Source organism: Alosa sapidissima, chromosome 11, assembly GCF_018492685.1.
Source record: "Alosa sapidissima isolate fAloSap1 chromosome 11, fAloSap1.pri, whole genome shotgun sequence".
In the NCBI taxonomy this organism is placed as follows: domain Eukaryota; kingdom Metazoa; phylum Chordata; class Actinopteri; order Clupeiformes; family Clupeidae; genus Alosa; species Alosa sapidissima.
In genome coordinates this window covers 11,264,384-11,289,679 of record NC_055967.1, presented here as the reverse complement: position 1 = coordinate 11,289,679, position 25,296 = coordinate 11,264,384, and the positions used below count along the sequence as shown (strand labels likewise).

Genomic DNA, 25,296 nt, shown 5'->3' with positions numbered 1-25,296 from the left:
TCCAGAGCAGGCAGCTGAAAAAGATCTCTCCATATGTTCTGCTCCCTGACTGTCAGACAGGGATTTCACTGTGTTTGATTAGGGAGGAAAGAGAACACTGTCATACCGAAACAGAAGTCATATGTCAGTATGTGAGCGAGAGCCTGGCTCAGTGCCTCTAAAGCCACACATGCGTGTGTCGCTGTGTGTGTATGTGTATGTGTGTGTGTGTCGCTGTGTGTGTGTGTGTGTGCGCGCGTGCAGATTCAGATAGAGACATCCTGGATTGGGGCAGGCTGTTGCTAAGGTGATGAGCAGATGATGCAACAGTGTGTTATTGTACAGTAATGTCACCTTCTACACCCTCGCACACCCTCAATAGGTGTCAGAAGTTGGGAAACAAACAAACAAACAAAACAACTAAGGCTGAATCCTAAAAGTCTCATCAAGTTTCACTCATTGCATTAGTACCGTAACATATCTTGAAGTTATAGGCTTCGTCCTCTCAAGGTAAAACGAAATGGGCCTATGCGCTTTCACTAATGAGGCAAGTCTGGTTACTGCACTGCATTTTATTTATTTTATGTTATTTTATTGTTGTAAGTCGCTTTGGATAAAAGCGTCTGCCAAATGAATAAAAGTACATGTAAATGTACTGCTTTACTGTAATAGGATATCCATCACTTATCATTCTTTTGTTCCAACTCATAGTTGAACTAATAATGTGGTTGGTGAAATTGTGTTATCTATTTTTTTTCTTTCCTGTGTGAGGGTGTCTGTATGCGTGTGTGTGTGTGTGTGTGTGTGTGTGTGTGTGTGTGTGTGTGTGTGTGTGTGTGTGTGTGTGTGTGTGTATGTGTGTATGTGTTTGTGTATGTGAGAGAGAGAGAGAGAGAGAGAGAGAGAAAGAGAGAAAGTGTATCGAGGTAGGTCCAGGAGACATTGTTTTTTTTTTACTTGGCCAGACATTGTCATAATCCTCTGCTTTCCTTCCCATCCTGGTGCATTGTGTGTGAAATGCACATCTCCAGCGAAGCAACCGTGGCTGGCTCCACTCTAATCCACTGCGTGGGAGGATGGAGGTGGCTCATTTCATACCAATTAAGGAAAGAGTGTGCAGCACGCAGAATCAATAGGATGTTTCATTTATCATGCCTGAGCTATCCACACCCATCAAAAATGATCAAAATATGTCCAAAAAAAATCCAGTAGGATACACTATAGGATAGTAGGATACTGGGAGCGATTCAATTTACAACAGCAAGAGTAAACTTGATTATGACAGTGCACTGACAATGACAGAAATCACTTGTCAGAGAGGCATTGATACACACGTTGCAGGAGAATGGAGTGCACTGTCAAGAATAGCCAAAAATTCCTATCACATTTTGAGCGTCTGGACAAATTGCGATGTTCTCTTGTAGCTCCCTAAGGTAACTCTCATTCCATCATTCCATGTCTCCCTCACTCACTAATACACTCGTCTGTCTCCACACTGTGGGAAGCACGACAGGCCTCTAATTAGACAGACACTTTCAAGTATAACAAAAGTGATCAAAAAATAAATTGTGGTCTGGCTCGCTGAAATGATGAAGTGTTCCGACATTAAACAGATGGCAAGCGTCTCATAAACAGCTCAGATCAAACAATACTCGGAGAGAAAGGCCTCGGCTTCTGCCGCACTTCTCTTCACACCACTGTGTCTCTCCACGCGAGACTCGCCAACATCAAACAATCCTTTTAATTTCCAACAAGGATAATAAGACCTTGTTGAAGTGTATACAGGCAGCCCCAGTCTAGTTGGATGTGGCTCTACTGCAGCCTACCCCATAACTGAGATCTAATAATACCACATTCTGCGGGAGGAAAATCTATTCCCGAAACCTTCATGTAAATCCCTCGAAATAAGGAGGGAAATCAACAAGATAACATTGAACTGTGCTCTGGCTCACTCTCTCACACACAACAAGAGAACATGAGAGAGGCTGTGTGTGTGGGCTTTTGCCCCTTTTTGTGTGTGTGTGACGTGGCTTGTGTATGTGTGCGCGGATGTGTCTGTGTGTTCATTCTCATCCGCCTGTTCTTTAATGTGCTTTGTCAATGTAACTTCTAAAATAAGAAATGGGTCTATTATGTAACAAACATTTTTTATGGGGCTCTTCTCCTGCTGAAGCCTCTGTTTCTCTCTGGCATACCTCTGCTGCTCCAGAGGTATGCCAGACATTTCCATTTAGCCCATCTGTGCTGCTGCGTGCCGTTTTATAATGTTTACCCAGAATTCTTATCTTTAGCCTTTGCCACACACATATGGTGACAAAGGGGGCAGGCGACAGGGAACAGATTCCTGAGTTCATTAATTGGGCCATCCTGACACTGCGGAAACTCACAGAAAGTTGTTTTATTACAAAACGGCGTGCAACCCACTCTCACATATGCCTCTGACAAGAACATCTGCTGTGAATTCACTCATGCGGAAAACAAAAACATCTCAATAATGTCACAACACAAAAACAACCTAAAAAATATGTTATTTACAACTGAAAAAATGTCTTTAGTCATTAAGTCGTGTGATCCCATGGCTACTCCGCCGATGACAAGTGGCATTTGAGATTTGCTTTATCAAATAAATTGTCTGCCGTAATTTGTAGCCGTGGCATTTCTGTGTGCGGCCTTTCTTTCTGTCTCATTAGGCAATGCCTGGCAACATGAGACAAGATATGACCAACCATAACCCCCCCCCCCCCTCCTCCTGCCACCCCACAACCCCAACAGAGTGACAGAAATCCTTGGTGATTAAAATCATTTCAATAACATAACCACGGCAATAATGTAGCCATCCAACTTTACGCCAGTCCGTCAAACGAAAGCTAATTTGTCAAAGTTGTTTCTGAGAGTTTGACATTTTCTTGGTGAAACGTCTCAATCGATCACCCACAGTACAAATTAAATTTCACAAAACAGCATGATGCATGGACAGGCAGTAATGGTTTAAGAAAATACTTAGTGGGAAAATGGAGATTGCCGAATAAAGTAAGTCTCTGCCGGTAAAGAACGTTTTTTACCCGATTATTTTTTTTGTTCGACTCTGAAACTGAAGTTTAAGTGAGTTTCAGCAAAAAAAACTCCACAGGGAATCTTGCTATTACCATATGGCAGAGTGGCAGAGTGACCCCACTCGTGTTGTTTTCATCTTCATTCATTAGAGTGGCTGGAAACCATGTGGATGGATGCGAACGCTCTGCGTGTAGTCATATTAGTATTATTTCAAAATGTTTAATTTCATTATAACACACAAAAGGTGCATATCCTAGGCAGTGCATCAACAAAACAAAAACCGTGTGAAGTTTTTCGGCTAGTTTCCGAACAAACGTGCACAGTGGCGGCGCTGCCACATTAGTCTGCTGATCATTCCTGTGGACTCGTTTTGCGTCTGTAGGTGAATATTTACTGGATCGGTCTGCGTCGCAGACAGTCAGTCAGTGCCTAATTAGGCAAACAGGCTGGGTAAACACAGATGCGTGGAGCGCCACTTCCTCCATTTCTCCTTAACACTTGTCTGGAGGAAGTGGGACGCTGGCTTAATTGACACTTGGGCTCGAGATCCACAGATGCCTGTCCTTCCTCATTACATGGTGGCTCTCGCGGCAAACAGGCCTGTTGCTGTTTATGGTCATCACCCAGTGTTAATTGGATTTGGGAGCAAGTCAATCTAATCAAGCGGGCCAAATTGAAATAATTGCGCACACTACAAGCAACACGAGATAGGATCGCAAATTTGCACAGTATAATGAGAGAGGGAACTAGCAGATGGCAGATATTTTAGAGGCCTATTTGGTCTAATCGGAGAAGCCAACATTTGCAAGCCCTCACCAGAGCTCACAAATCTCTCTCTGCATAAACTCTAAGCATGCTGGCAAAAAGGTTGACATTTATGCAAATTCTACTTATCTATTAGAGGGGCAAGATGGATTTCCAGCAGATATAAGGGCAAGAGTTAGCTACCTGGTGAGAGAAAGATTATAACTTTTTGTGCAGAGCTCCCAGTGAGTGTGTTCTGACAAATCAATTATTCGCCCAGCATGTTTCACTATGCATGCTTTTTACTGCATTCTCACAGGCAACTCCCATGGATGCAAGGAGAGAAACAAAGAGAGAGAAAGAGAGAGAGAGAGAGAGAGAGAGAGAGAAAGAGAGACAGATAGAGCAAGAAAGAAAAAGAGAAAGATAGACAGAGAGAGAGAGAGAGAGAGAGATACAGGGCCTGGGAATGTAGTAATTGCTTTGACCTTCAGCTCTGATGACTTTACTCAGCTACGTATTTCATAATTAGTTTCAGGCCCTCTGCCAGCTGAGGTAATAGACCTGTTGGGAGCCAAATTGACCTTTTGACCCGGGCGCATGCCAAAGCCAGGGCCCACACCGAGGCACAAGTTGCTCTCAACTCTCGAGATTCAGAGCACTCGGCAGCTATCTAATCGTGAGTGACAGTAATAGGCAGTGGCCACTGCATATCCAGCAGCCATGCCCCCTGCTCTGAAACAAACAACTTCCGACAGCAAACGTACAGGAGACCAGCACAGGGGGAGCGAAGGGAGAAAGTTCTGACAGGCAGCCTCTAATCCCTGTTTGTTGTTGAGGCTGCTGGGAGTCGGACAGCCATGGAGACAGGCCTTTGGAATGGACAACAGGCTTCAGCAGTAATGGTGCTGTTGCATCCAACCTCAGAGGGGGGCTGAGTGTGAGAGGGTGTTCCTTTAACTGGAAATTAGTTGCTGCGAAACTCAGTTCACCATCGAGAAGTCCAAACTCAAGTCCTCCCATAACATCGAGTGAAAAAAAAAAAAAAGATGTCAGAGATTTCACTTGCTAGCTCCATGTGAAATCAAACTTGGCACTTGAAGGCATAAGGGTCAATGCTACAAAGCAACTACACGCACACAAGGGACGACTGCAGTCACAAGCAGGTTTTTCATCAAAACATCTGCAGAGTGTAATAATATTAGCTTTATGTTCATCCAAAAAACAAAGTAGTTTCCTATCTGTGAGGAGAATTGATGATGGCTCTAGGCTGAAACCACAGTTTGAAATGTTTTCTAAACATTCTGTGGGACACTCCTTTGTTGAAGGTCCATAAAACGCAGCATGTGAAAACAAACAATCCCAGGGAAGGCTGGGCACTGTTCAGCTTGTGTGAGATTCTTACCCTGCATGGCCATACACCAGCATGTTCACCGACACAGAATGCCTCACCAAAGCTCACTGATCCCCCTTAAATACGATAACTAGCTTTTGGTTATATAACTGTGCCAAACAAAACTTCAAGAAACAGGCCATCCATTCTGCCTGACTGAAATTCAAAAATAATTGCAGATGTGAAAATATAAGGGCCCCTTAAATAGAGGATTTCTTTTCATGAAGAGCCTGAAAAGAACCATAAGGAACCCTTAGAGCTTCTATAGTTCTTATTCTCTGAGATCTCTGTAGGGACCAACCATGTTTATGAATGATGCCGCGGGTGCTAAAAGGTTCAGTAATCCATTACAGAGAGTTCTCTGCCAGATAACAGCATCAAACTATTTTCACATCCCGTATGTATTAACAAACCATGTGTGTGTGTGTGTGTGTGTGTGTGTGTGTGCGTACGTGTGTGTGTGTGTGTATGTGTGTGTTTATTTGTGTGTGTGTGTGTGTGTGTGTGTGTGTGTGTGTGTGTGGCGGGGATGGGTTATGTGTTGGATATTCTTTAAAATAAACAGAAACAGCACTGTAAGCTGTTGGGGACATTTAAATGAACCACTGAACAGAGATATATGTCAAAACCAACACACTCATAGGCCTAAACAACTCCATCATTTATCCAGCACTTCAGATGGCTATATGGAGTACACTAAAGGGGACTAAACACACTAAAGAAAAGTTATCAGAGTAACAAAAATAATGTGTATGTCCTTTAAAACCCCTTTCAGTTCTATGTAGCTAAAAAGAAAGTCATTGCTTGGCGCTCTGAACACAATGCGAAAAACACAATGTGGATCAGGGGCCAACCTTCTGTCCTGACGATCACCCAACTGCCCATACTAATTTTGTATTGGAACACTAGCAAATTTCGGAAATGAGACTATTGTTAAATAATATGGCAAGCAAAATGCATCGCTCATTTTGGAGAAAAAAAAGGCTTTTTTAGTATTTTAAAACAATCTATGGTTAACTCTATCCTAACTGAGCCATGAATAATTGTAGAAACTTCTAGGTGAAGAAACATGTTGTGTTAGGAAAAACATAGCTGGTAAAATAGACTCTTCAAGCTGGTGCACACCAGCTGTAAGAAATTGTTTGTTTTTCCAACAATAGCTATAAGTTGATTAAACACACAATAAGTAATAACAAATAAGTTAACTTTCTGGGACTAAAGTCTACAATCCAATTCTGAGGCAAAATGGAGCCTTCAGCTGAAACACCCCTTCAAATGTAACAACATTCAGTCACCATTGTAATCAGTGAGTCCTCTCCTCGTCCCACCCGTTTTCCAGTCTACCATACTCAATAGTGCCTCCCAAATATGAGCATTGAGATGAAATATATATATATTTTTTTTGCTTCTTCAGTAAACAAGGAAATGAATAATGAAGAAGCATAAAAAAGCCAAGTTATTGCCAAGTCATGCAACTGTGGCCAAAAGGCCACATTCAAATATAAATGCAACATTCACAACATCGTTTGTATTGTTAATGCAAGGCATGCTGGACTGTCAAATGATTCATTAGATGCCAGTGTTGTGGTGTGCTAAACAAACAGGTATTGTGCTGCAAGAACAGAAGGTTATTAAAATAAAACGCTTAAGATTCACCAGCCTTTTCATTAATCACCGTCTGGGCTGTGTGATTCATATTTATTATTTTAATCTTGTTAAATGTAATCCCTTGACATCTAATGATTGCACCGAGAAGATATCTAATCAAATATCTTATCTTGGTCTCATCCTTGCCAATTTTTCACTGCCAAGGAAGCAAATATTTGCTGAATTCGCAGAGGGATCTATAGCTAAGCTGATGTAAAGGGGGTATAATTGGTTGTTGACAGAGAGTTGTTCACTCGTATGAGCATATACAGTGAGGTGTATCCTTGTGCTGTACAACATTATGAGGGACAGGCAGGAATGAAACACTGAGAAAAACACAAGTGTTTTTTTTACCCATAAGTGCAGGTTCAAAGCTACTTTTCAGTACTCCTACTGACCCTGAGGGTAGTTCTCAATACATGCAAAGTGTAGCCTTGCTTTTAGCCTTGTTTAGACTCTGACAAGTCAGATGAGGCTCACATGCATTCAAATCACCAGTGGGATGAGGGGATACTTCTGCTTGCAACATCATGGACAAGGCAAAGTCAACCGTCTCTTTCTGATTGATGGTTTCTTTCATATCATTAATAAAGACTGGACAATATTATTTGTAAAATCCTGAGCTGCTTTGAAATGCAATTCAATATTCAATGCAATTCCAATAATTTGATCATTAAAAAAACGTATGTACTGTATGTGGTGTTGTTTCTGCAGCTGTGTTAATGTCTGTAGGAAACAGGAAATGATCCAAATAGACTTCTGTCTGTTTTGTTTACTTCATGTGAGAAGGCTAGCCCTTTTTTCAGAAGAAACACACTAATGGCAGAGCTGCTGTGTCACTATGCAGATCCTAATTCGTTTGTTGTGTAGATTTCACAATAGTGTTCATTCTGTATTGTATTGTATTGCATTGTTTTGAAGTTTGGTTATGCTTCAATTGGAGCTTAGTTATGCTTCACCATTTAAGACTGTTATGTAAGGGGATTTGGAATGCATATTTGATAATATATGGCTGTCAATCTGTAAATGGCCATGACACTTGTGACAAAACAGCAGCCAAATGAGCACTCATATGAAATAAATGAGTAAATGGAATACAGGTTACACACACTAAAATGACTTTGCCATTTACATTTAATTTAAAAAGAGACATACAATAAAACTGTTGCAGCCTGTCAGCCTACATTATCCTGCATATCCTTCTAATCAGCTTTAATCAGTCTTGCATTGGGTAGCTACTTTTATGCTTGGTGTCATTATTGCCTTATTTCTTTGATTCCTTCCTCTCCTGTATTTCTGCACCTAATTACAAAATGATTCTGTTAATGGTGTAATGCATTCATCAGACAGAGACCTACAACCAATATAATATGGCACAATGAGACAATACAATGACATAATTTCTTGGTCGTTGTAATGTTAGTTGTTTGAGAACAGTAAAATGTATCTCAGACAGCTGAGGTATTTGTTTAGCTTGTCAGGAGTCACCATCAAGGTGAGCTTGAGACGATGTTTGACTGAAGACAGTTGGAAAATGCAGTAGCTGAGGCAGTACCCTCGACTCCTTATTCTTCCCAAGGACATTATGTCTGGCAGGTTGTGACGCTTAGCAAAGCACCTAGCAGTCACAAGTGAAGTGTTGTTTATTACCCTCACCACATGGCAACTGTTCAATGACTGTTGAGTACAGAAAGAGCTCCATTCTCAAAGGTTGAATTACCCCCCCCCCCCACACACACACACACACACACACACACCTTGCCCCATCTAACAGGAAGTTTGAATTGGCTTTCATTGCAGAGGTGATTTGCCATAATTCATCTGAGACGAGACGGCGGAGCGTGGGGGCCGTGGCCGGTGGCATTAGGTGCTTTCATCTCAAATGCATAAGATGGAAATTGGAAGTGGCAGTGCAACTCATGATGCAATAATAACTCTGTCACATTTTCTATTTTTCCTGGTTATTTTCGGACGGAGCAGTTAATCAAAGCCCACAGCAGAGGGCTGACGCTGAGGAACATCCCGGCACCCTTATGACTTTAGCTTCTTTTATTTCACCTGCGTTGTCTGACATTCACATCTAAAGCCATTTTGACAAGAAGAAAAAGGCTTACTCAATAGCCAGTAAAAAATGAGAGAGTGAGAGAAAGAGACAGAGGGTGAAGGAGGGAGGAGATGGGGGAGAGAACTTCAAGGGAATAGGATTAATTTAGCATGGGTGAGTCCCATCAGATAGTGACAAGTACAATGCAGTCAGTCATAATGCTAGATTTAACATTTATATTTGCCTTTTAGCGGGGCGTGGGTGAGAGAGACACACCGTGTCTGGATGAATGCCAAGTCAGCATCAGTTAATCAGCTGTCGGGGGGAGGGGGGATTTGTTAAACGGAGAGTCCCTGAATGCAATGCTAATGGTTGAGGAATTTTGCCCATGCCATGTGACTGAACTGACTGAACAGGTGAAAAATACCTCATTGTAGCACGGAGCAAAATATCTCTTTAGCCAGTCATGGCCTACACCGTTGGTTACTAAACAACTTTTACCTTATCTTTTAAATGTAATGTTTACCAAATACTCACAGCAGTTCAAATGCACCAAGATTTAAGCATTACGGCCATGCATGGAGAATAGAACATCTCCTGGTAGTCCTCAGTACTGTGTGAATGAGAGAACGCATATAAGCCACTGTTTAGCAGGTGTTCCTACGGGAGATCAACAGTAGTTTGGGCTCAGCATTTTCCTCTCACACATCTTGTAAGCTGTGAGTTCATCATTATGCTGAAGACATCATTAGCTCATATTGCTATGCAAATACCACAATTATTTATTCAGCCTTTCAATAAGGGGGAGAAAGCGCAGTTGGTTTCACAGCATGCATAACTATGCAAATTGTTTCTGCTCAGATACTGGCTCAAACCTCCATTACATCAATAATGAAGGTTTCCTCTTCAAAATCCATTCCAAATGTGAGCATCATAATATGTTACATGTTATTGGCTGATAAATTGTTCATATATTCTCATTTCCCTTCCAAAAAATGTCCTTGGTACTGCTTTCCAATTCAGTGACCCTATGAGAAAAAGTGATTCTCAAACAAAGGGAGAGTACACATGCTTCTTCAGACTGGTGAAAGGTATCACAATATATATACATAGCACATATAACAACCAGTCCTTACCCGTGCAATTTCATCCCTTTAACCAAGGGAGCCTTTGCACCAGTATGTGAGCTAATAAAAAAACAAACAAAAATGACCAGTTCCTGTTTTATCAAGCCAACAGACATTTAACAAAATCTACTCTGTTGTTTCCTTCTTGCTTTCACTCAGCAGTCAGATTGTGGACTTTACAGGTCATCTGATCATCTGATATTCAGTATTTCTATATGTTCCAGCTTTCTTTTGCAACTGCATAAAATAAAACAAAAAACACAGAAAAGACATAATGAATGCTTCTTAAATTAAGTGTGTGTGTAGAGTGGCAAAAGGCGTGTCAATCTAAAAATACCTGAAATGTATCCTTCCACCTTCATTACAAAAACAAAAAAAGTATTCAGTATTCACACAATTATCTAGTTGAAATCATTTTCAGGATAGAGTGTTTGTTCAATACAACAATTAAAAAAACCATGTGCATTGTAGTTCAGCAGTATACAGTTGCTATGACAACGCCCCAGCTGTGATCAGGCTCCTTCCCCACGCCTGACTGAGGACCTACTTCTACCACCTGCAATGGGCACAAGCAACACACGCTGGGAATGATGGTCGTCCACCTCGCAGCAGATATCTAGCCATGGAAATGAACGTCAGCTCTGTCTGAACAGGGCAGCAGTGTACTGAGTCAAGCACTTAAGCACCCAATGGTGGGGCTGTCGGCTTGTCTCTGTGTGCTGGTGCTTCTTCTCTTAAAGGGAGGTGCTAGGCTCAATCAGGCAGAGGTGGCCATGGTCAGGTGGGAACGCTGCGAAGCCTGACCACCACCGCTGGAGCACACGGCATGGGAGAGGCATAGCCACCCCTCAGCCTCTCCCACTGCCCGCCTATCCGCCTTGATGTAAAAATTGAATCCCCACTACAAAGTGCGCTATCAAAGGCTCCCCAATAGAGTGAGACATAAGAGAGACAGGCGGAGGGGGAAATAAAATAAAAAAACACGAGACAAAGAGGAGCACAGAGAGAGAAAGAGAGAGAGAGAAAGAGAGAGGGAGAGAGAGACTTTGACTTTTAAGGTTCCTTTATTGACAGTCAAAAAAGGAAACCAGGTAACATTAAAACCAACCCATAATAAAACCTCCCTCCACCCCCCCCCCCCCCCCCCCCCCACCATCCCCAAACTCACATCCACAAAATATTCAAAAACAAATTACCACAAAAAAAGGAAAACAAAAGAAAAAACAAAAGAAAGCAATCAACCAGACAGACAGACCAACCTAGCTGTCAGTCACCCATTTATACGGCTCAAAACTTGAACAGCAATTCCCCTCCTTCATCCAGTGCACAAATACAACCCTCAACCCCCCATGTTCCATTAAAAGTCTCAAGGTCACCAATTAGCTGATAGTACTTGTAGAGAGAGAGGGGAGAGAGAGAGAGAAGCAGATGTTGAAAATCAGACCAAGAATAAAGTGAGAGACAGAGAGAAAGAGAGAAAGACAGGATGACAAGATGGAGACAGGTAGGGGAGGGAGCTGCCAGGGTGGGTGACACTGAGTCATCGTGACAAATATTTCAGCTCAGAGAGACAGAGAGAGAGAGAGAAAGAGAGACACAGACAAAGAGAGAGTGAGAGAGAGAGAGAGAGAGAGAGAGAGAGAGAGAGAGAGAGATAGAGAGAGATAGAGAGAGAGAGATGTGGCCTTGACAGCAAGGTCTCAATAAAATGCCTTCAAATTGCCATTTTACAGAATCATCCGCAAAACCCAGAATGAATATCCAATTCTTGATGAAGCCATTCATGGGGGAACAAATAATAGGACAGGACCTTCACTTTCACTTCATTTGCAAACCAGTGTGAAACATGGCCTTTGCCTCCACTCACAACATCGGCAGTGTGGGTTAAGTACATAGAGAAGGCTGTGAGCTGTAATGAGCTATTCTTTTTAAACGTATCCACTAGGAGTAAAGACAGGGATGCAGCAAAGATCCTTGATAACTGGCCGTGCCGCCTGTGATCAGGAGTGTAATTTAGAGAAAGGTCAAATGTATTTTCTACGAGCAGGCCTATATTAATTACACACAAGTCAACAACCCACCATTAAACCTGTATACTGGAAAGTAGAACAGTTTACAGCAAGACAGCCGCAAGTAAGATCACCACAGGGGAAACACTCCAAGACCTACCACAGACAGCAGCGAAGAGCATATATATTTATTAATTAATTACACATAATAAGACAACATCAACTAATAATAAATATAAGAATATAGCCTGCAGCTATGCACGTGTGGCCTTGATTGTATAGATGAATTTCTGAAAGTAGGAAAACATTTTTCTCGTTGTTTCGAGGTCAACGAGTAGTCAGTATGCAAAAAAAAAAAAATGGTGCTACCTAGCTCAAGTTTCTGCCGCCAAGCAGCATGAGGAAGGAATCCAAGGAGTATCCAATGAGGACATACCCAATATGTTAGCAGTGCACATGTGAGGGGTAGACATGAAGAGACACATTCTATGAGAAATGTTTCTATCAATGCTCACAGCACTTACAACAATGCCTAACACAACGAATCGGAGTACACAATATATTCCACAATCTTACAACGCATTCATATCTGTAATTATTTTTTAGGTGGCTTAGTGAACCTATTTTCAATGTGTGTGTATGTACTGTACCTCTATGAAACAAAAAGGTAATCACCTCTCAGTAGTCCTTTTCCCCCTAGACACCTATCTTTCCTGTGTGGCCTCTCTCTCCATCTCTTCCTCTCTCTCTAACACACACACACACACACACACAAAGAGACACCATTAGTGCTCTTGCTAAGAATACGCTGAGACATGTTTCCAAAACAGACTCACAGCAGAGGTGCTGAGAGCTGTCAGCAGACACAGAGAGCCTCTTTTTTTAGCTGACAACCTGCCCTCTGTCACACACACACACATTCTCTCTCTCTCTCTCTCTCTCTCTCTCTCTCTCTCTCTCTCACACACACACACACACACACACACACACACACACACACAGAGAGACACACAAACATCCAGCACCAACCAAAACCACCACCACCACCACCACCTGCCCTGGGCCCACTGTGTCCAATCAGGCCTCTATTGTCTGACATGGCTGCGCTCAACCAATTAGGTCAGTTTCTCCATGCCTGTCAGCGGTAGCCGAGCACCTGGGTGGACTCCGCTGGGTGTTGATTAGCACCCTTCCCCAACCCCGCAGTCTCCCATGGCCGTCTACTGACCACCGTACTGTATCATTTACCCCAAGCTGCTCTGAGAGCCGAGATGGTTTCCTGTAGTCTAGGGGTCTGATGGAGAAGTGAGTGGGGGTTTGGCGACAGTCTCGAGGGGGGTGGTGGTGGTGGTGGTGGTGGTGAGATGTTGGAGGGGTTGAGTGTGATGAATAGGATTGGAGGTGGAGGGTATAATCAGGTTGGAAAGTGTGGAAGCCTAGTTGAAAAGGCTGGAAGAGGAAAAAGGTTCAGGTGAAACGCTGCTGAGACTTCTCTAGTGAGCAGTGTTACACAACAACAGCATTGTGTGCACAGTCTCTTCAGGAGCTTCTCCTGCTTGTTTGTCCCTGGATTTGACAGCACCTGTCAGTTGTGAAATTCTCAGCACACAGGCTGCTGTGTGGCATTGTTGTACTGTAAAGATGGCTGAAGTACACAACGCCAAAGAGAAAGATGCTGAGGATAAATCTTCAGTGCTCTTTAATCCATCATCACAGTGAGGGTGAATGACTTCACAAAGAAAGGTAGTCAATCAGGAAATGTGTGTGTGTGTGTGTGTGTGTGTGTGTGTGTGTGTGTGTGTGTGTGTGTGTGTGTGTGCGACGCGTGTGTGTTGTGTGTGTGTGTGCATGCATGGCTGCCTGCACGCATCTGTGTGTGTGGGACTGTCAGTCTGCTTTGTTTGACCTTCCTTTTTGAGTCATGGGCTCTCCTCGTGGCCTCCCAGTGCAGTGTGGCGAGGAATGCGCTAACCAAATTATCTGCAGATTACTGTCAGGGAGCCCTTTTAGAAGCTGCAGGCTCATCTACATAGGGACAACATCTCGGCAAGAGAGTGCGGGAGAGAGAGAGAGAGAGAGAGCAGGAGAGAGAGAGGAGGGCCGTTATTGAAAACAGATTTATGAGCTGTCCCTCATGAATTAAAGAAGCGCGGTGCATAATGTGGCTTTATTGTGTTTATGCAGCCAGGGCCTTATGAGGGCTCTTTTTAAGAACGTGGTGCATGGGGAGTGGTGGTGGAGGGGGAGTGGACCGAGCAAGAGCTACATTCCTCGCATCTCTCTCTCTCTCTGCCTCTCTCTCTCTCTGCCTCTCTCTCTCTCTCTCTCTCTCTCTCTCTCTCTCTCTCTCTTTCTACGCATCCTACCTCCCTTGTTACAGCTGGAGCCATCTTGGAAGCAGCCTGCGTGGACATTGTAGCTTTGCCAAAGTGAGCCCCCACTCTCTGTCCATCTGACACAGCGTTACAGTAGCCCCACGGCATACTAATCGCACAATCGGACAATGGACAGCTTAGGTCCCCGGCTGAGACCATGCTCCCGCTCATTTAGGAGGGGAGCAGAACGCTGACACAAAGTACCTGTGAGAAAAAAACAGATTTGCCCTGGCCGCTTTAGACGTCAGTCAGGGGTTGTCTAACGGCCGACGTGTCAAAGAAGTTCGCCTGGCCACTCTTTTCTTTCTCTCTCTCTCTCTCTCTCTCTCTCTCTCTCTCTCTCTCTCACTCTCTCACTCTCTCACTCTCTCTCACTCTCTCACTCTCTTTCTCTCTGCCAGCTTGCCGGGGGGAATAGCACGCACTTCACACTCGAGTTTGTGTGCTTCAGAGATGTCAAGAAGTGGGGTGTTGCTTGATGTGAAATGTTGATAGCTCCATGTTTTCAGCTAATTTTTCAGCAGAGAGACATAAAAGAGAGACTGAGAGTGAGAGATTGAGTGTGTGTGAGAGGGAAAACAAGAGACAGAGGATGAAGAGAGGAAGAGAAGGAGGGAGGGAGGGAGGGAGGGAGAAAGTTTGGCTCCCCAGGAAAATGGTCTGTTGCAGTTTCACTCTCCACTCAGTCATAACGAGATAAAAGTGAAGGACAGCATTCCAGTTACCATCATCCCACCCATGACAATCTGTCTGAAATGAAACTCTCACACAGAGAGAGATGGAGCGGGGGGTGGGGGGGGGGAGGGGGGGGGTACGGAGGAAGGGGAGGGAAAAAAGATGAAATATACTGAAGCAAAAATACTTAAAAGTAGTAGGCAGTACTCTAGTCAAAAGTGAAATGTGAAGTTTTCTTTGATGCACGAGAGAAAATGGAGAAGCCTTTAATGAATTCTGCATATAAAAAATAACCAAAATAAAAGCAGAACTTCAGCATATGGCCAACACAGAACACACACACACACATACACACACACACAGGCACCTATGGCCAGATGCATATGCATACATACAGTATGTTTTTCAAAAATGTCCTTGAAAAGCACCCAAGGTTCTTTAAAGAATGTGACTTGGTTTTCTTCCTCATTCTCCCTCCCAGTCAAATGGCAAAGCACACTCATTAATCTATTACTGTACTGCAGATAGCACTCATCACAAACATGTCTTAAGAGATAGGGATGAAATGCATTAGTCAGCATTCAGTCCTTATCAACATCTTACCTGCCAACTTCTATATCAAACTATGCCACATTTAATACATTCCTGGCGCAGTATTCAAAGCCAGTGCCGATCTCCCAGAGAAAATGACCTGTCAGCGGAAGATAACACTCCCACTAACAAATGTGTTTTCACGACTCAAGTCTATTTACCTGCTCGCTTCCAGATGGCTGCGTGTGTGGGATTTAAGGGCCCACTGATACTACCTCCCCAGGTGCACCTGGGAGTGTTTTTTGGGCATATCTGTTCTCTATCAGGTCGGATTGGGGATTTAAGGGAGGAGATCTTGGGCTTTGTATTCACATTATTGGGGCAAATTCCCTGCTGGATGCTTGAGATTCCCCGGTAATCCCCCGGCTTACAGGAGCCCACGGACTGTGCACCCCACTAGCCGACTGCTTGCACAGGCGCACCCACGCCACCCCCCTCGTTTACACATGGACAACGTCAGTCCCGCTGGCAACAGTGGCACGCACACGCATGTAGACGCGGGCAAAAGTACACATACACTCGCACACATGCACCTACTGTAGTTACCTGGTTAACACTCATACTAGAGAGGAGATAAATCACTAACAGGAAAATGAATGGATGAGTTGTGAACTGGGAGTCCTGGCCTGTAATGTAAGTAGCCAAGTATCACATTATTGGAAACGTTATGATTGACATTTTCCCTCCTGTTTACTTCCTCTGTAACCAAGGAAATAGCCATGCTGTGAAAGTTAGTGCATGTGCTGTGAGCAAGTTAACACAAAGTATAACATATGTTTTACCTTTATTTGAGCCATTTTGGAGAATATATTTACATCTTTCAATTCAGATTTAAACAAGGATTTGCCAGATGTACTTTTAATGTCGATGTGACATTCCTATTTGGAGTTATGGATGTCTCCCCAGCCTGATCTTGTTAGTCAAAAACAGCCAGGAGGCATTACCAAGATGGCCGTGGAGTGGCATGACTTGCCTGAAAGAACTTAGCTGGTACTTATGGTACTTTTTTGTACTTTTTTGTGTATTTATGTATTTAGCTGACATATTGATCAACTGAAGGGACAGTCCCCCTGGAGCAATGTAGAGTTAAATGTCGTGCTCAAGGGCACAACAGTGGCAACTGAATCCACAACTTTCTGGCTACTGCTTGCTAGCCCAGTCCCTTAGCTACTACTACATCAGTACAGAAATATATCTACTGATATACTGAGGCACACTGATTTGAAGCACCTGAACCTAAAAATCACAGCTGCATGGTTATACAGCCTTTCTAACAGATAGTTGCTGCAAAATGGGGTTTTGACACTTGGAGTGCTCCGAGGCATTCTGGAGCTCAGCTGAATGGACCCGGTGTTATTGTACAGCCCTGACTATTGTACAAGCTGCCTTGGAAGCCAGGAGAAACATTTGGCTTGTTTTTCATACGCAGGACGTCTCCGCACAATATCCAAAGCTAAGTTGACAGGCAACCAGAGAACTGCCAGTCGGTTGAAATAAGACAATTGTTCCTCGATAAACTACTGGAACACATTTCCAAACAATGCGGCAGTCTGTCGTATCCTGCTGGAACAAAGGGCCCAGCCAGCAGAAGATTCGCACAGAGGAAGAATCCAGTGGCGGCCTTCCAAAAGCCCAGATAGCTTAGGAGTGTCTGTAAAAGGCATTACAGACTATTTCCCCTGTTATCTCTACTGTTCACAGGACTGAGGCAAGACTGGACAGGCAGACAAGCCCGCGCTTCCACCAGGATCTTATTTACGCCACACTGCTGGGCAGCTGGCCTTAGATGACCTCAAGAGAGAGAGGGGTGGAAGGGGGGAGGGGGAGAGGGAGAGAGGAAGAGATTGAGAGAGGAATGGAGAGTGGCCTTTCGACAGTAAGCAGAGGTGAGATGCAGCCATGGACCAGCATTAGGTGCACTTAGTGGAGGATGTCTGTCTAGTCTCACCATCTTCAACTGGACTCCATGTATTAGTGGCTCTAAAAGGGTTTCAAACATATATACCTTCTGAGGGTATACCTATGTGTGTGCGTGTGTGCATGGTTTGTGTGTGTGTGTGTTTGTGTGTGTGTGCGTGCGTGCGTGCGTGCGTGCGTGTGTGTGCTTTGGTGGATATGTAGGTTTGTGTGCTTGGACTGTGTTTGAGTATAATAAAAAATAGATTTCACGATAACAGCAAGGTCGTCTCACAAATCACTGCCCTTAGAATTATGACACCTGAGTGGTATGCTGTTTAAAGCACAGTGCAAGGTGAAAGGACAGAGCCATTAATATACAATTAACAGACACGAGTGGAATTCTTGATCTCCCCATCATCTATGAATAATAAGTGAACTATTACATTTTTACTCAGATCTGTAGTCAACCATTTTTCTAGTGTTTATCATAGCGGCAAATCAGACATCTAATTCTCATTACATCTCCCAATGTTTAGTGTTACGGTAAATAAGTCGGCAAATGAGGTACGGTAAATAAGTAAAAAAGTCTTGTATCTTTTTGTGTATCTACTCCTAGAGGGATGTGATTTAGTGCATCTTTACTCCAACCCACTCAGGGCAAACGTATATGTTTTAAACGTATACTGTAAATGTATAAAAGTCCTTCCTACAGCCTACAGTCTTGAGCCTACAGCTGTGGCTGAGGGCGAGCCAAGTTCTGCTTTTGTCTGATATTATGCATGAGGGTGAGAGCAGCGAGCGAGATTGAGTGAGGTCATGCATCTGCCACGCATCTGGGGGTCAAGTGTTCTCTGCTATCTGTGTATGCAATATTCATTAGAGCAGATAAAGACTCGGCGCAGACAACAAGCATGGGTCTAAAACAGCTCTGTCACACTGAATAAGCTCAGCCACACGTCACAGACTTCTACTTTCACTGCTGAACAACAAAGTGAGCCAAATATCAAAGCATTGGGTCAACCGGGGTAGTAGTGCACAGAAAAATATGTAACTTCATACCACCACTGCGGGAATTTTGGCATGTAGAGCAAAAGCTAACAAGAATTATGGTGCTGTAGAACACAATTAATTATTATGGGGAGTTTCAATCAACTGTTCTAATGCAGGTCCTTGTAATTCTGGTGCATTCTGTACATGCGTGACAATGTTGCCTTCAGGCAACAGCAGGCAATCATATTGTTATTACAGTGCAGTTTATCCATGTAGATGGCCTCCTCATTTCCATCACTTTGCATTTACTGAGGGCTGTGTAATAATGTGCTTTTCCCCTGATAGAAAGCACTCTAGTATTAGGTTGAGAGAGAGAGAGAGAGGGAGAGAGGAAGAGAGAGATAGACATAGAGAAAAGTGAGAGAGAGAGGGGGGAGGAAGGGGGAGAGAGAGAGAGAGAGAGAGAGAGAGAGAGGGAGGGCAGGAGAGAGAGAGAGGGAAAGGTCTAGGGACCATGCTGAGGGTATCTATTGTATGTAAATGGGGGCACCCATACTGTTTGTGGAAATGGAAATTTCACAGCACAGTAGATCAGAGCACGCTGGGGCGTTAGCGCTGTGTGTGCCGCCCGTGCCGGAGGACAGGCACATTCTCATCTGCTTCCCCATTAGCTTCACACTGGGCCACTGGAACCCACTGGCAAATACACATATCATCAAGAGGAAGGGGAAACAATACAAATTCTAATGGCTGACATCACAAGAGCCCAAAGACAAACCGTGTCTCCACAGACAAAGACCGCATAAAAACACAAATAGAGGAAACCGAAGGGTAAAAAACATCTTCCAAAACAGAACAGAAAGCTCAATTTGAAGTATATAGAGACAGATATTCCTGCTTGACTTTCACATATCACTGGCAGGAGAAGCTCAAGGTCAAGCTCTTTCACCTCACACATGCAACAGGGCAGCAATCTGCTGTGACCATATTTATGGGCTACTCAAAAGAGTCTTCTTCTGGAGGATTTACACGGCCCTGTGACACGGAGGGTTATGTTCGTGGCAACACTCCAACAACTTTTGACCTCTGAGCACTTTTGGAGACTGGGTTGCATACATTATGCAAGGAGAGGCACACTTTAATCAGGAGCAGAATACCAAATGGTTTCTATAAACCAGTCTCATTGAAGATTCTAGATAACATGACAGAGGTATTTTCTTATAATGACTTTAAATGGGCCTCAACCTTAAAGGAATCAGAATATCAAAATCAGACACTCTGTGGGCAATGGAGTGTACCACAGAGTCAGGGATGCACGATATTGGATATTGGATTTTTGCTGATATTCGATGTGCCAATATTTTCACATTCATTTTGGCCAACTGCCAATGCCAAAACCGATACATACAGCCTTTTTATTTCATTGCATAGAAAGCCAAGTCTCTGCTGTACTATTGTTTTTATTATGAAGACCTACTTGTTCTAGATAGAAACATAAAACACTTCATTTAATTCTACCCACACTATTTCATTTTATGAACATGAATATTCACTAATGAAAACTTAAGAAATAATTGTATTTGAACTAAATACATACTAGTCAGGCACATTAGCAGTTGTTTTCATATCATATGCAGATAATCTACTTCTCAAGTTAATTAAGACTGATGCTGTGACAATAATAACCATAAAAAGGGTCTGTGTGGAACAGAAAGCAACTGCGTTTAGATCCCTGGGTGGCTGCCTCTTTATTAATATATCTTACATATTGCTGATGAAAAAACAAATGGTTTCCATGTACTTACACACCATCTTTATTTAATTCTATTAGCATTTTATTTCCCTGCGCCTTCTCCCTGACCTGCCTGACCTGTGCTCCCATGCACTCCTGCTGCTGTCTGCACTTTGAGTGAGTTGTCTCAAAGTTGATCACAGAATTAGTTTAATCACGCATAGTTTAGGGGCTGTTGTTAGTCAGTGCTACCGTCAATGTCCACTCCAAAATATATTTTATACAATACATATATGACATACAAGAACATACCTGAAAGGCGACAATTTAAAGCTAACAGAAAGTACCTGTTCAAAAACAATGTACTGATTTACTGAAGGCAATCTCTGTGCCTTCAGTCTACACAAAAACAGTTCTGTGCTTTGTCATATTATATTCATTGCTCTTATAGTGTAATGATATTAAGCAGGCAAGCTGTGGAAAATGGCACTCAATCAGCTACCAGAGCAGCAATATGGGGAGAGAGATGAATGAAAGCTTCCCTTATGAAGGTGTCTGCATAGATGTATGGCTTCCAATTATTATAGTACCTAAAAATGTCAGTGGATGAACTATTCAAATCATCAGAGCACTTGGCACTGTGACCTAAACCACTTGCTGGAATTATCAGTCAGTCATATAATTAATACATAAATGCTTAATGTAATAAACTCATGACAACATGCGAGGATCATCAAGGAATATTTTGTGAGAGGCATAATAACCATGAGAATATTTGCCATCTGGTGCATTCTTTTTCAAGACAATAGCCAGGGGTCACAACAGCAGAAAGAAATGAAGAGAGAGTGAGAATAAAAAAGAAGAATGAAAGACATATTTGCATGTGACGGTGAGCTGAATAGATTCCCTATCATCAATCTGAAATCTGTCAAGACTCCCATTACCAGTCCACCCACACAGAGGAAACCCGAAAGACAAATGGCCACATGTAAGCTAAGAACCTATCTCTGATGACCTTTAAGATTCTCTCTGAAGCAAACTTTCTCTCTCACTCTCTCTGCCCCCTTCTCTCCCACACACACACACATTCTCTCTCTCTCTCTCTCTCTCTCTCTCTCTCTCTCTCTCTCTCTCTCTCTCTCTCGTGTCATACATTTTCACAAATTCTCCCTCTATCCCTTACACCCATTCTCTATCCCTACCCCCCCCCCCTCTCTCTCTCCTTCCCTCTCTCTCTTTCTCTAGCTCCCAGGCGCTATAATCAGTGGGTGATATTTGGAATGCCACTCTGTCAGTGTGGCCTAGCAACCTTATACATCTCAGTTGTCTGTACCTGCCTCCGATTGTTAGTGCAGTGCGTGAGAGGAGGAAATTAACATTAAATTACAGCACAGGCGAAGATTAGCCCATACAGGCTAATGCATTTAATTAGGATGCCAGGGAGCCCTTCCATTAACTGATCAACCTTTGACACGCTATTTCCTCGGACGGAGGCGTGCTGGGAACAATACAAGGCCAAAGCACACTTTGAAAAGTTAGGTCTCAAAGGACACGCCTGATTCAACTGGCTGTGGTGAGATGGAGCTCTTAGCCCTTACTGCTAACCAACATGGCAGAGTGAATCAGTGTTGTGCTGTGTTGTATAAATAGTATGCATATTTGTTTTGGGTTTGTTTGTTTGTTTGTTTGTTTGTTTGTTTGGTTAGTTGGCTTGCTTGCTTGCTTTTTTAACTGCATCAGATGAAGCTCCTGAATATTATGCATTTGGATGAGTGTGGCTAATGAGTCAATGTATATCTTAGTCAATGGTCCTGTTTGGTACTGGGCTAATGATACAAAGAAGAAGAAAAAAAAGTATTCAGCCATTATTAAAAAATCTCATGTGAGTTGTGAAGTGTACCTTCTGCCGGATCTCCTCCTCCATCTTGACAGGGGAGCCCAGCTCTGCCACCTGCCGCACGCCCTCACTGGCCAGGCCCCCGTACTCCCACAGCATGTAGTTCCTGGAGTGCGAGGCGCCAATAAGGGCTGACCAATGGTTGGCACGTCCTTTGGAGAAAAATGAGAACGATGGATCATATCTCAGACATGCTTTACACACTGCTTCATTTAGACAATTACAGTAGCTAGGACATAAAAAAACAAAAACATTAGCCTAGCATTCAATGTAGCCCTCTTAGCATTATACTTACAGCAAAATGTCTGTTGAGGACAGAAAACTATTTAAAAACTCTATGCTGTAACTGTGGTTTCTCTGGTACATCACCTATATGATATACAGTATATGTATCGGTGGTGCCTACATGTATGTGTGAGAATCTGGACAAATCCAAACAGGCCCAGGCCCATACATCATGGTCACGAGTGCCTGCTTGTGACGGGCTTTTAACAAGCCTTGAAGTGCTGGAGGAATGCTGTGCTGTGTGCCGGGCCCTGCACCTGCCTAGTTCCCATCAGAAATTATGAGGCCCCTGCAGTAGCCCCAGCCGGCTGCCTGTCTGTAAATAACTAACTGTACCCTCGCAGCAGCCACCCTGCGATCCCCACTCTACCCCAACATGGGTAATGAACCCGTCCACTGTCGAGCGCGGGCACAGGCGAGGCGAGCTGCTGGAAGAAATGCTGGAGGTGAACAGCAATCTGTCAGTCTCTCTCTCTTCCTCTCTCTCTCCCTGCATTGTTTTATCTCTCTCTTCCTCTGTCTTTGAGTGCTCTCTCTCTCTCTCTCTCTCTCTCCTTCTGTCTCTAAGTGGTCTTCTTTTCTTTCTTTCTGTTCTTGCCTTCTCTCTTACCCCTTCCATCTTAAGCCTTAACCCTTTTGCTGCATTAAATAATAACTGCAATAGTGCTGGTCTTGTGTTCAACATCTGTCCCCTAAAATTAGGTGGGCAGTTCAACCTGACAGTGAAGCATGTGTATTCACGACAGAAATTATGTACTGGTCTGAGGCCAGTTTGGTCCATCGGAATAAAAGAATGAGAAATAAAATATTGCAGCAGAGCAAAATCAGTGGATGGGAGAGGATACAGTTCTCTATGGGCTATTTTTGATGATCACAGATTTCCTGTAGGCTTCTCCATGTGATTCACTGGTCTCCTTAGAAAAGCCTTCCACCCAGTCCTCTCTTCCCTCCCTGTGTGACAGATTATGTGTACATCCTGAGGGAGAGAGCATATACACTATATGCAGCTAATCCTACTAAATCCATCAAATCTGGATCCAATCCCTGTGACGTGCTATAATGTACCATAGCTTGTTTTCTCACGTCCTGCCAAGGAATGGCTGTGTCGTTTTTCTGAAATTATTTATGGAAATTTGATAAGCCTTTGGGTTTGAAAGCAAACCCCACACAGCTATGGGCAATATGTTACATATGTTGATCCATACATTTAGGCGTATCACAAGAAAATGGAATGTGCACTTTTGATTAATGATACAGATCAGGCTACATAGCAGGCAACAGTGCAGCTTGATTGAGTGAGAGTCTATGAGAGAACATCTGTACTGAGGCAACACTGCGATCCCTCATACATGCTAAACACCACTGTTATTTTCTTGAGATGTTTTTTTTTACTTGCCAAAATACTTAAATATCTATAGAATTGATGTAACATGTAAATTATGTCTTTCCTCAGATAAAACAAAAATGTAAAATGATATAGATGCCACACTAAATTGAATCACAAATGATCTTTAAACAGATACCAATATGTGATTTAAGAGTAGTTTTGTGAGAAGTTTCAGCACACTTTAACTACAATTAATAAGGTGCTGTTGAGCTGGAGCTGGAGAGGGTAAGCTCTAAGGATGGCCAAGGCAGCCGTGGGCGTGCTGACTTACTGGGGTAGTCTTTGGGATGGATCTGCTCAGACCAGTTGCCATAGAAGGTCACCCTGTACTTGGCTGTTCCACAGGCACAGCACTCCTGCTGGGGTCTGCTCGAGCTTTCTGCCTGCTGAGGGTCTGCAAACATGCACACAACCCTGGTTATTACACACACACACACACACACACACACACACACACACACACACACACACACACTACAACCAGCACCTGCTCCCATCATCATTAGAACCATACTAATGAGAGAGGTTAGGGTGTCTGTGTTTATGCATGCAGAGTAGCTACATGTTTAATGATCCTGAGTGGATGAGTACATATAGCAAAGTAAGATAGGGTGACATAAAATAAATTACACAAATCAATATGTCATGTTAAACATTCAAAAATGTTAAAAAAAACACTAGACAATGATTGTCATGCAGCATATTTCATATATACTATTTCCATAATGTGATGCTCTTACTGCACCTTGTTCACACATTCTCTTGGTTAGGGATCCTTCATCCTGGAAGTAGATGATCTTCTTCTGTACAATGCTGGCTCTGTGAATATGGGAGGCCCATCAGTCCATTAGAGGATATGTCCTTGTGAACTCTGATTTTAGACAGTGCTTCAGCTTTAAAAACAAAGTCACATCAAATGTTTGGTGAACGGTGAAGGATCTTCCTGAGTGCTAAGGATCACACAGACCAGTGTTAATACTGAGGTGATAGAAGTGTTGTAGAAGTGTTGCTCACACCGAATGTGCTAGATTGTTGTTTCCACTGGTTCATCGGCAGATCACCAATAAGATTCTCTCACAACCCATTCCACAAAGTAAACCCATTAGTCAACACCGTGCCTTTAAATGTCACAACACGTGTGTGCAACAGAAAAAGCAGTGTATACATTTAATTGACATTTCATGATTCTGGCGAACGTTTATCTTTTTTTTGGTTCCACACTCAATGTCACATGATGTCAGGGACCACGGCGGTCCAGGCTCAATTTGTCTGAAATATATCATAGATACGGACAAGACCAGGCAAGACTCTTTAGCCTAGACTACACATTAAAGCCTGCCATGGCCACTGAAGCGTGGAGGGTGTTTTGTGTACTGTATCTGGTACACCTCCTTTTCAATCCCCAACTGCTACAGTACAAGAGGAGGCAGGAGGTTGTGTCTCTGTCAGTCTCTGTTTTGTATCATCT

The 25,296-nt window shown here is 43.2% G+C and overlaps 1 protein-coding gene across 3 annotated transcripts in view; it reads right to left on the bottom strand.

The window, feature by feature from the left end:
• spon1b (spondin 1b) overlaps positions 1 to 25,296 on the bottom strand; it is a 71,240-nt gene that overhangs the window by 30,971 nt on the left and 14,973 nt on the right. For all 3 annotated transcript variants that reach the window (XM_042110723.1, XM_042110725.1, XM_042110724.1), the window contains exons 4-6: positions 24,574 to 24,647; positions 24,100 to 24,222; positions 22,160 to 22,308 (exon numbers count right to left, since the gene is read on the bottom strand). In XM_042110723.1, coding sequence (XP_041966657.1) covers positions 22,160 to 22,308; positions 24,100 to 24,222; positions 24,574 to 24,647 — 346 coding nt within the window. The remainder of the gene's footprint in view (positions 1 to 22,159; positions 22,309 to 24,099; positions 24,223 to 24,573; positions 24,648 to 25,296) is intronic.